Below are 12,951 nucleotides of genomic sequence, written 5' to 3' on the forward strand. Positions count from 1 at the left end.
ACAAAGGCACAGATACAAGAATTATCAAAGAAATTCTAACAAAAGAAATGTATTTTAAACATATTAATACATAGCTGAAAAAATGTAAATAGAAAATAATGAGTTTGTCTTGAATAGAAATCTATAGGAGAATAATCCTTACTGTTCAGCTTCTGACAACTGAATAAATCTGTATTGCATTTTTCAAGGGCAATCTGTCATATATACTTCTTGACTCTAATGATTGAGTGAACAATGATACCATAATGATGCTGTGTTTAATGTGGATTGCAGATTCTGTATGTTGCATCCATCAAGTATGTCAGAAGTAACAAACACCACTCATGATCCTTTCTACTTCATCCTCACCGGCATCCCAGGATTTGAGGATATCCATCTCTGGATCTCCATTCCCTTATTCTGCCTCTACACCATCTCCATCATGGGAAACACCACCATCCTAACCGTTATCCGCACAGAGCCATCTCTCCACCAGCCCATGTACCTCTTCCTCTCCATGCTGGCCCTCACTGACCTGGGTCTAACTCTCACCACACTCCCTACAGTCATGCAGCTCCTTTGGTTCAACATCCGAGAAATCAGCTTTGAGGCCTGTTTTGCCCAGTTCTTCTTCCTCCATGGGTTCTCTTTCATGGAATCATCTGTTCTATTGGCCATGTCCTTTGACCGTTATGTGGCCATCTGTCGCCCACTCCACTATGCCTCCATCCTCACCAGTGAGGTCATTGCTAGAATAGGGTTGGCCATCATTTGCCGCTGTGTCTTGGCTGTTCTTCCCTCCCTTTTCCTGCTCAAGCGCCTGCCCTTCTGCCATTCCCACCTTCTTTCTCACTCCTACTGCCTCCACCAGGATATGATTCACCTGGTCTGCGCTGACATCAGAGTCAACAGCTGGTACGGATTTGCTCTTGTCCTGCTCATTATTGTATTGGACCCTCTGCTCATTGTACTCTCCTATGCACTTATCCTGAAGAGTGTCTTGAACACAGCCACTTGGACTGAACGACTCCGGGCTCTCAACAACTGTCTGTCCCACATGCTGGCTGTTCTGGTTCTCTATGTCCCTATGGTTGGTGTGTCTATGACTCACCGCTTTGCCAAGCATGCCTCTCCACTGGTCCATGTTCTCATGGCCAATATCTACCTGCTAGCACCTCCTGTGATGAACCCCATCATTTACAGTGTAAAGACAAAGCAGATCCGTCAAGGAATTACTCGCCTCCTCTTGCAGAGAAAGGTGCACTGAAGACTGAAGTTTATATAAAAAGGGTACTTTTATAAATGTAACATGGAGTCAAGCATGAATATTACTTCCATAAAATTGGCATACCAAGGATGTGGAATGGAACATTTGCTTAATAGATACTCTTAGCTAATAAAAGAAACATTGTTGCTTGACTAGAAATTAAAAGATATTTTTTAAAGCTTAGGTTTGCTATTCTCTAACCACTTGCCTTTGAGATTGAGAAAAGCACTTTCAAAATATAAAGCTTTTTCTCTTTTCCTTACAGTGTTTTGAACAAGCACATAATCTCATTTTACAAACTCAAATTTCTTAAAATGTATGAGCATGCTCTCTGAAGTTATAGACTTTACGTGTCTATTTGGGTACTATAAGGTAGCATTTAATTAAATGGAAGATTTTATGTAAAATTTGGCCTATAGTAATAGAAAACTTTCTTGAACTAGGAGACCAATTAAAAAAAGAATTAACTATAAATATTGATCCTACATGAAAAGACAAATGAACACTACATTTAAAGAGTTGATGTGGAATAAGCTTGAGAAACTGGGAATTTTGGAAAATAGACATGTGAGAAAGAGTTGAGCTAATTCCATACTGATTTCTTGTAAACTGTGATTTCTTCCCAGAAGTATCCACTCAGCAATGCTCTTGGCAGTAACAGAAGAACACTGATGTCACTTTCTTGTTCCTGTCTCAAGCTTTCTAGTATTAACGTTTACAGGAAAAAGAGAAAGTAAAATGCAGGCCAACCTAGGTCTCAGGAATTAACTAAAACTTATCTGGGATCAAAACCTATTCATCTCAGTAAGAGTTCAATTCCTACCCAGATGTTTTTATGTAATATATGCATTTTCTTTTTATATATATTTTTTAATTTTTAAAAATTTTCTTTATTAGATATTTTCTTTATATACATTTCAAATGCTATCCCGAAAGTTCCCTATACCTCCCCCTGCCCTGCTCCCCTACACACTCATTCCTGCTTCTTTGCCCTGGGTTTCCCCTGTACTGGGGCATATAAAGTTTGCAATACCAAGGGGCCTCTCTTCCAATTGATGACAGACTAGGTCACCTTCTGCTACATATGCAGCTAGACACGAGATCTGGGGGTTCTGGTTAGTTCATATTATTGTTCCACCTATAGGGTTGCAGACACCTTCAGCTCCTTGGGTACTTTCTCCAGCTTCTCCATTGTGGGCCCTGTGTTCCATCTTATAGATGACTGTGAGCATCCACTTCTGTATTTGCCAGGAACGAGCATAGCCTCATATGAGACAGCTATATCAGGGTCCTTTCAGCAAAATCTTGCTGGTGTATGTAATAGTGTCTGCGTTTGGTGGCTGATTATGGGATGGATCCCCAGATGAGGTAGTCTCTGGATAATCCATCCTTTCACCTTAGCTCCAAACTTTGTCTCTGAAATACTTTCATGGGTATTTGTTCCCTATTCTAAGGAGGAATGAAGTATCCACCCATAGGTCTTCCCTCTTCTTGATTTTTTGTGTTTTGCAAATTGTATCTTGGGTGTTCTATGATTCGGGGCTAATATCCACTTATCAGTGAGTACATATCAATTGACTTCTTTTGTGTTTGGGTTACCTCACTAAGGATGATATCCTCCCAATACATCTATTTTGTCCAAGAATTTCATAAATTCATTCTTTTTAATAGCTGAGTAGTACTCCATCATGTAACTGTACCATAATTTCTGTATCCATTCTTCTGTTGAGGGACATCTGGGTTCTTTCTAGCTTCTAGCTATAATAAATAAGGCTGTGATGAACATAGTGGAGCATGTGTTCATATTACCAGTTGGAACTTATTCTGCATATATGCCCAGGAGAGGTATTGCTGGATATTCTGGTAGTACTATGTCCAATTTTCTGAGGAACCACCAGACTGATTTCCAGAGTGGTTGTACAAGCTTGCAATCCCACCAGCAATGGAAGAGTGTTCCTCTTTCTCCACATCCTTGCCAGAATCTGCTGTCATCTGAATTTTTGATCTTAGACATTCTGACTGATGTGAGTTGGAATCTTAAGCTTGTTTTGATTTGCATTTCCCTGATGATTAAGGATGTTGAATAATTTTTCAGGTGCTTCACAGCCATTTGATATTCCTCGGGTAGGAATTCTTTGTTTAGCTCTGTACCCCATTTTTAATGGGGTTATTTGAGTTTCTGGAGTCCAGCTTCTTAAACTCTTTGTATATATTGGATATTAGTCCCCTATCAGATTTAGGATTGGTAAAAATCCTTTCACAATCTGTTGGTGGCCTTTTTGTCTTATTGATGGTGTCTTTTGCCTTACAGAATCTTTGCAATTTTATGAGTTCCCATTTGTCAATTCTTGATCTTACAGCACAAGCCATTGTTGTTCTGTTTAGGAATTTTTCCCCTGTGCCCATATCTTTGAAGCTTTTCCCTACTTTCTCCTTTCTTAATTTCAGTGTCTCTGCTTTTATGTGGAGGTCTTTGATCCACTTAGACTTGAGCTTTGTACAAGGAGATAAGAAAGGATCAATTCACATTCTTCTACATGATAACCGCCAGTTGTGCCAGCACCATTTGTTGAAAAATGCTGTCTTTTTTCCACTAGATGGTTTCAGCTCCCTTGTCAAAGATCAAGTGACCATAGGTGTATGGATTCATTTCTGGGTCATCAATTGTATTTCATTGATCTACCTGTCTGTCACTCTACCAGTACCATGCAGTTTTTATCACAATTGCTCTGTAGTACAGCTTAATGTCAGGCATGGTGATTCCACCAGAGGTTCTTTTATTGTTGAGAATAGTTTTTGCTATCCTAGGTTTTTTTATATTTTTCGAAATGAATTTGCAAATAGCCCATTCTAACTCAGTGAAGAAGTATTGGAATTTTGATGGGGAATGCATTGAATCTGTAGATTGCTTTCAGCAGGATAGCCATTTTTACTATATTAATCCTGCCAATCCATGAACATGGGAGATCTTTCCATCTTCTGAGATCTTCTTCAATTTCTTTCTTCAGAGACTTAAAATTTTTATCAGATTTTTCACTTTCTTAGTTAGAATCACTAAAAGGTATTTTATATTATTTGTGACTATTGTAAAGGGTGTTGTTTCCCTTATTTCTTTCTCAGTCCGATTATCCTTTGTTTAGAAAAAGGCCATTGATTTGTTTGAGTCAGTTTTATATCCAGCTACTGCACTGAAGCTGTTTATCAGGTTTAGGAGTTCTCTGGTGGAATTTTTGGGGTCACTTATATATACTATCATATCGCCAGCAAATAGTCATATTTTGACTTCTTCCTTTCTAATTTGTATCCCCTTGATGTCCTTTTGTTGTCAAATTGCTCTGGCTAGAACTTCAAGTACTATATTAATTAGGTAGGGAGAAAGTGGGTAGCCTTGTCTAGTCCCTGGTTTTAGTGGGATTGCTTCGAGTTTCTCTCCATTTATTTTGATGTTGGCTACTGGTTTGGTGTATATTGCTATTATTATGTTTAGGAATGGGCCTTGAATTCCTGATCTTTCCAAGACTTTTATCATGAATGGGTGTTGGATTATGTCAAATGCTTTCTTAGCATCTGAATAGATGATCATGTGGTTTTTGTCTTTGAGTTTGTTTATATAGTGGATTACATGATGGATTTCCATATATTAAACCATCCCTGCATCCCTGGGATGAAGTCTACTTAGTCATGATTGATGGTCATTTTGATGTGTTCTTGGATTCCGTTTGCGAGGATTTTATTGAGTATTTTTGCATCGATATTCATAAGGGAAATTGGTCTGAAGTTCTTTTTCTTTGTTGATTCTTTGTGTGGTTTAGGTATCAGAGTAATTGTGGCTTCAGAGAATGAATTGGGTAGAGTACCTTCTGTTTCTATTTTGTTAAATATTTTGAGAAGAGTTGGAATTAGGTCTTTTTTGAAGGTCTGATAGAACTCTGCACTAAACCCACCTGGTCCTGGGCTTTTTTTTGGTTGGGAGACTATTAATGACTGCTTCTATTTCATTAGGGGAAATGGTACTGTTTACATTGTTAATCTGATCCTGATTTAACTTTGGTACCTGGTATCTGTCTAGGAAGTTGTCCATTTCATCCAGGTTTTCTAGTTTTGTTGAATATAGCCTTTTGTAGTAGGATCTGATGATATTTTGGATTTCCTCAGGTTCTGTTGTTATGTCTCTGTCTTCATTTTTGATTTTGTTCATTAAGATACTGTCCTTGTGCCCTCTAGTTAGTCTGGCTAAGGGTTTGTCTACCTTGTTTATTTTCTCAAAGAACCAGCTCCGCATTTGGTTGATTCTTTGAACTTTTTGTTTCCACTTGGTTGATTTCAGCCCTGAGTTTGATTATTTCCTGCTGTCTACTCCTCTTGGGTGAATTTGCTTCCTTTAGTTCTAGAGCTTTTAGGTGTCCTGTCAGGCTGCTAGTGTGCACTCTCTCTAGTTTCTTTTTGGAGGCACTCAGGGCTATGAGTTTTCCTCTTAGGATGGCCTTCACTGTGTCCGATAAGTTTGAGTATGTTGTGGCTTCATTTTCATTAAACTGTAAAAAGTCTTTGATTTCTTTATTTCATCCTTTACCAAGGAATCATTGAGTAGAGTGTTGTTCAGTTCCCATGTGAATATTGGCTTTCTATTATTTATGTTGTTATTGGAGATCAGCCTTAGTCCGTGGTGATCAGATAGTACGCATGGGATAATTTCAATAATTTTGTATCTGTGGAGGCCTAATTTGTGACCATTTATATGGTCAATTTTTGAGGAAGTACCATGTGGCACTGAGAAGAAGGTATATCCTTTTGTTTTAGAATAAAATATTCTGTAGATATCTATTAAATCCATTTGTTTCATAACTTCGGTTAGTATCCATGTGTCTCTGTTTGGTTTCTGTTTCCAGAATCTGTCCATTGGTGAGAGTGAGGTGTTGAAGTCTCCCACTATTATTGTGTGAGGTGCAATGTGTGCTTTGAGCTTTACTTAAGTTTCTTTAATGAATGTGGCTGTCATTTTATTTGGAGCATAGATATTCAGAATTGAGAGTTCATCTTGGTAGATTTTACCTTTGATGAGTATGAAGTGCCCCTCCTTATCTTTTTTGATAACTTTGGGTTAGAAGTCAAATTTTTTCGATATTAGAATGGCTACTCCAGCTTGTTTCTTCGGACCATTTGCTTGGAAGATTGTTTTCCAGTCTTTTACTCTGAGGTAGTGTCTGACCTTTTCCCTGAGGTGGGTTTCCTGTAAGCAACAAAATTGGGTCCTGTTTGTGTAGCCAGTCTATTAGTCTATGTCTTTTTATTGGGAAATTGAGTCCATTAATGTTAAGAGAATTTAAAGTAAAGTAATTGTTGCTTCCTGCTATTTTTGTTGTTAAAGTTGGGATTCTGTTCTTGCAGCTGTCTTCTTTTCAGTTTGTTGAAGGATTATTTTCTTGCTTTTTCTAGGGTGTTGTTTCTGTCCTTGTGTTGGTGTTTTCCCTTTATTATTCTTTGAAGGGCTGGATTTGTGGAACGATATTGTGTGAATTTGGTTTTATCATGGAATACTTTGGTTTCTCCATCTATGGTAATTGAGAGTTTTGCTGGTTATAGTAGCCTGAGCTGGCATTTGTGTTCTCTTAGGGTCTGTGTAACATCTGTCCAGGATCTTCTGGCTTTCATAGTCTCTGGTGAGAAGTCTGGTGTAATTCTAATAGGCCTGCCTTTATATGTTACTTTACCTTTTTCCCTTACTACTTTTAATATTCTATCTTTATTTAGTGCATTTGTTGTTCTGATTATTATGTGTCAGGAGGAATTTCTTTTCTGGTCCTGTCTATTTGGAGTTCTGTAGGCTTCTTGTATGTTCATGGGTATCTCTTTCCTTAGGTTTGGGAATTTTTCTTCTATAATTTTGTTGAAGATATTTTCTGGCCCTTTAAGTTTAAAATCTTCATCGTCATTTACTCCTATTATCTGTAGGTTTGGCCTTCCCATTGTGTCCTGGAATTCCTGGATATTTTGAGTTAGGATCTTGCATTTTTTAAATTTTCTTTGATTGTTGTGCCCATGTTCTCTATGGAATCTTCTGCACCTGAGATTCTCTCGTCCATCTCTTGTATTCTGTTGCTGACGCTCACATCTATAGTTCCAGATTTCTTTCCTATGGTTTCTATCTCCAACGTTGTATCACTTTGGGTTTTCTTTATTGTTTCTACTTCCCTTTTTAGGTCTTGGATTGTTTTCTTCAATTCCATTACGTATTTAGTTGTGTTTTCCTGTATTTCTTTAATGTCTTCTACCTTTTTAGCAGTGTTCTCCTGTATTTCTTTAAGTGAGTTATTAAAGCCCTTCTTGATGTCCACTACCAGCATCATGAGATATGATTTTAAATCCGAGTTTTGCTTTTCGGGTGTGTTGGGGTATCCAGGACTGGCTGAGGTGGGAGTGATGGGTTCTGATGATGGTGAGTGGTCTTGGTTTCTCTTAGTAAGATTCTTACATTTGCCTTTCACCATCTGGTAATCTCTGGACTTAGTTGTTATAGTTGTCTCTGGATGGAGCTTATTCCTCCTGTGATTCTGTTAGACTCTGTCAGCAGACCGGGCTGTCTAGATCTCTCCTAAGTCTCAGTGCTTAGAGTACTCTCTGCAGGCAAGTTCTCCTCTTGCAGGGAAGGTGCAAAGATATCTGCCGATCAGACCTGCCTCCTGGTTGAAGATGAAGAACTGAAACAGGGCCTGTCTCAGAAGATGTGTTGCCTCTGCAGTCTGCAAGTTCACCTGCACTGACTGGTCTCCGAGGGACATGGGATACAAGATGGCTCATTCACATGCTCTGGCGGTCAAAGCCTTCCCAGGCGGCCACCTCTCCTCTGGCTGGGAAGGTGCCTGAATGTCTGGAGTGCGAAGTGGAGTCTGTCCCAGGAGCTGTGTTGCTTCTGTAGTCCGTACTCTCACCTGTGCAGACTAGTCTCTGAGGGACCCAGGAGGCAAGATGGTTCCCTCACCTGCTCTCAATATATACATTTTCACTGCTTCTATTGTTTACATAAATTATTTGCTCAAAGGATTTTCAATTTTTAAAAACCATTTCTTTTATTTTTGAGACAATTATTATATCATTCTGCTCTTTTCTTTCATTCCTCCAAACTCTCCTATATACCTGACTTACTCCTTTTCAAATTCATGGTCACAGTCAGCTATTGGATGGATCACAGGGCTCCCAATGGAGGAGCTAGCGAAAGTACCCAAGGAGCTAAAGGGATCTGCAACCCTATAGGTGGAACAACATTATGAACTAACCAGTACCCCGGAGCTCTTGACTCTAGCTGTATATGTATCAAAAGATGGCCTAGTCAGCCATCACTGGAAAGAGAGGCCCATTGGACATGCAAACTTTATATGCCCCAGTACAGGGGAACGCCAGGGCCAAAAAGTGGGAGTGGGTGGGTAGGAAAGTGTCGTGGGAAGGTATGGGGGACTTTTGGGATAGCATTGGAAATGTAAATGAGAAAAATACCTAATAAAAAATATTTTAAAAAAAGCACGGGATAGCTAATTTACAAACACATATATAATATGTATATTTTGTAACATACATTTATAATAGAATAAACATTAAAAGAATTTTAAACAAAAAAAATGTTTCAAGGTGAAAATTTTGTTGAGAGCAAAAATTTTAAAATAACGGTTAGCAGCAACAAATACGTTGATATAAATATCTGTTAGAGGATATATTCTTAAATCATTGACATCAATAATTAAATCATTATAAATATAAATGCATGAAGTATGTGGTGAACTGTTGTAAACATGCTATATCATCTCTGAAAATGAGCTCGCACAAAACTCCATACATTAATTATAGAATATTAGCTATCAGCTTAAAAATACTGAAGCTAGACAGATTTCTGATGTCTAAGAAAATATATAAATGAAACTTTTGTAATTGCTGTTTCAAACAAAGTAAGCACTTCAAAACATTTCTGTATATAGGTGATTGATGAAGTAATACTACAAAATAGAAAACATTGTCATTGTAATTTGAGTCTTTGAGGTGAGGGAGGCTAACGGCCTGGTACTAGACCTAGAACCAGGGAACTAGACCAGCTCTCTGCAGTTTAGAAGATGAGAGTATAGTCACCCCTATTTTATGATACTTTTTTATTAAACCATAGGCAGAAAGGGTAAGAAACTATTGGACCTGTGTTGGTGGAGTTGAGAGAAGGGGTCAGGGAAGAGAACACATGCTGAAGCTGATGAAGGCTGAGGGCAGGAAGGAAGAACAGGGAAAGACAGAATATCTAGGCATGATGCCTGTGCAGCTGAGGCTCTTCATGTTTTACTATAAGGCTCAGTTGAAATTATTCAGCCTATGGACATTCCAGAGTCTTTAAGAACACCTAAAAACTGGATGTGGAAAGTATTGCATGGTGGGTTGGATGAAGAATCATTTCCTTTTGTACAAAGTGTCCTCATAGATAGGTTTTCATACAGTTTAATGTTTAAACATGACAATTTCAGAGTGAAATGGTGTTCTTTCATAAAGAAGAAAATGTTAAAACTATGAATATCTGGTGGCAAACAAAAAAGTACACTAATTCAAAGGGACATTTCCAGAATCACTACACTTAGGGTGACACTTCATCCCTAAGAATTTCCCCATGAATGTTTTACTTATTTTAATTTAAATATCATTAAATCTCAAAACTAATGTTACCTGGCTATTCTGTAAGAATTAGGATAGATTTACTATCCCATTACTACGTTAAACTAACATATATGATTTAAGAAAAGTTGCACATGTATGTACATATATATCAGTAAAATGTAAGATTTATAACATTTATCATTCAGAATCAAGCCTGCAGTAATGCTTTGAATTTCTCTTTTCCTTGTCAAATTACCTAGCAGAAAACTTTCCTTGTGGAAGTATTACAACCAGGGTTTATATATTCAAGAATAATCCCTGCCCTCTGAGTGTGTGATTCAGATCGATCCCTTCTTGCACGAGAACAAGTTGGCAATTCCCTGTTGGATTGGACGGGTCTTCACACTGTATATGATAGGATTGAGCACTGGTGGCACAAACAGATAGATGCTCAACATGAGGGTGTGAACCACAGGTGATGCATGCTTGGCAACACGATGCATCATAGACACACCAATCATAGGCACATAATATATAAGCACTGCACAGATGTGTGACACACATGTGTTGAGGGCCTTCTTCCGACCCTCACCAGAAGCAATACCCATCACTGTGTAAAGAATGAGCCCATAAGAGACCACAATAAATAATGAGTCCAGCCCAAAAGTGGCCAGGACAATGGTCAACCTCAAGATGCTGTTCAACCTAGTATCTGCACAAGGCAGTTGGATCAAGTCTGCATGGAGGCCATAAGAATGGGAGAGAATATTTATGTGACAATATGGTCGTTGTTTTAAAAGAATTTGAAGTGGGGCCATGAGTGTAACACTCTTTAGTGTAATACCCAGACCCATAGATATGATCCGAGGCAGAGTTAGAAAGGCTGTATGGCGCAGAGGATTATAGATGGTTACAAAGTCTTCATAACTCATGGTCAACAGGACTCCTGACCCCATGCCAGAGAAAGTGTGAATGAAGAGCATTTGTGCCAAACAGCCATCAAGGTCAATTCTGTTGGCACAAACCAAAGACTGCTCCTAACAGTGGGCATTGTGGACTCAGAGACTCCCACCTCATTGATGGCCAACATGTAGAAGAACAGATACATTGGCTCATGAAAAACTGAGACTTGTTGCACTGCAGCCATGATTAGGCTGTGGCCTACAATGGCAACCATGTACATGATGAAAATGGGAATAGAGAGCCAACCATGTTGGGTCTCAAGTCCTGGAATGCCAGTCAAGAATTTCATTATTCTCTGCTCCAATGACACCAACAGTCAAGATAAGTATTCACCTGCATTTGAAACAAACTGAACTTAGTTCAAACCTGTTAAGTCACAGTTACTAGCATCCCTTTAGAAACTGACATGAGGAGGTAAGAAAACTGGTGGGTCCCCTCAATCACCATTACTCACTCCTTGCATGTTAAAAGGGTATTTCAGATTGCTCAATCTCATGGGAGATTGCTGTTTTGTGTGTTCACTCATAAAATGAACATTTACTATTCTCATACTTAAATGTGTAGAAGGTAGAGAATATTAAAATTCAGGGCTCATGCTTCTGTTTTTCTAAGTTGGTAAAAGTGAATCCCACTTTCATCTAGGTTAGTGATCCCAGAATTGAATTGCCCCTCTGTATCTGTAAAGCTACAGCTGTACTGTAAATCTCAGGAGATTAGAGCACCTGGGTAAGCAATCATACCCATGGCTTCTCACTCTGTTCCAGACAAGAAGAAATACATTGGTTAAATGGAGATTCTGACTTTAGTAGGCATAAAATTAACATTCTGGGTGAAAATGCAAATGCACAATCTACTTCTGAATGGAAAACATAGTTGATAAAACCTATTGAATATACAGTGCTATGAAATGAGGTTTGACCTAAAATCCATAGACTGAGTGAAGATGGAGATAAATGGCTCAACTGGACATCAAGGGATTTCTCAAAAATTTTTTGAAAGTTTATAAATATGTGGCTTGATATAACATAACCTAATGAATGGAGAATAGCATAGTAAATCAGATTTTTAATAAAATAAAAGTGAATAGTAGATGAAATGACACACATATAATTGATATGCAAGCTAAGTAAACTCCAGTCATGCATTTAGCCATTCACAATAGAATATGTGTATACATCACAGCTTCTGTGTGAATCCTTCATGATTACCCATAACTCACATAAAATTGTCCACACATCTAAAGAGCTTTTAGAACTGCTCTGCTGGACAGATGAACAGTTAGAGCCATGTATAGCCAGCCAATGGAATGTGAATAGCAATTACCATGGAGAAAAGAGCTGGAAAGCAGGGAGACTTGCCAGAGAGCCTGCTTTCCCATTGTCTGTATTTTCCTCAAGAGCTCTGGGGAAGACCCACGCCACTTATCTTGTGTTTTCCTAAAAACAAACTGCTCTCCTGACAGGTGAAATATGCTTCCTTATGTCTCTTATACATAAGTCCTCTAGTTTCTACTTCATACATTACATCATCAACCCTTATTTCATAGTAATACTAAAAAATTGCAGTAATTCTAGTGGTATCCCATGCCAACTAAATTATGTACTGGATGTAATTACCTTTATTTCCTGAAGTAAATATAGCATGAAAAAGTGCCTTATTCTTACACTGTGCAATGGCAGTTTTTTACACTACAGTGACACTTGCAAGCAATCCTCAAATCACCATTCACTCCCTTGCATTTCAGTGGCTTTTCATTCTGGATTGCAACTCCACATTTCCTTGTTGTTCATCATCTGTTGGATACCCCCTTAGCATCTGCCTGGTCCTTTAATATGTTCATGATGCTCAAGATTTCACCCACAAATGTAGCCTAGATATATTGCCCGAGCTTTTGTTCCCACCGGCAAGAACACGCTCAGGACAACTGGAATCTTCTGCGGCAAAAGCTTTATTGCTTACTTCTTCAGGAGCAAGAGAGAAAATGGCGAAACCCCGTCCCTTTTAAGGAGAATTATCCTCCACCTAGGACATGTTGCTCCCTGATTGGCTGCAGCCCATTGGCCGAGTTGTCGTCACGGGGAAGGCAGAGCACATGGGGTGAAGAACTTCCCCTGGCACAT

General features: G+C 38.7%; 1 protein-coding gene and 1 pseudogene across 1 annotated transcript; one reads left to right on the forward strand and one right to left on the reverse strand.

Moving 5' to 3' along the window:
- The first annotated feature begins 280 nt into the window (after window positions 1-280).
- On the forward strand, window positions 281-1,246 carry Olfr635 (olfactory receptor 635). Its single transcript, NM_147118.2, has one exon. It carries the CDS (start codon window positions 281-283, stop codon window positions 1,244-1,246), a length of 966 nt encoding a protein of 321 aa, NP_667329.2.
- Olfr636-ps1 (olfactory receptor 636, pseudogene 1) lies at window positions 10,210-11,147 on the reverse strand (annotated as a pseudogene).

This window comes from Mus musculus, chromosome 7, assembly GCF_000001635.26.
Source record: "Mus musculus strain C57BL/6J chromosome 7, GRCm38.p6 C57BL/6J".
Lineage (NCBI taxonomy): Eukaryota > Metazoa > Chordata > Mammalia > Rodentia > Muridae > Mus > Mus musculus.

What these genes read in the sequence shown, in the direction of transcription:
- Olfr635 (NM_147118.2), top strand. Translation starts at nt 281, where the DNA reads ATGTTGCATCCATCAAGTATGTCAGAAGTAACAAACACCACTCATGAT.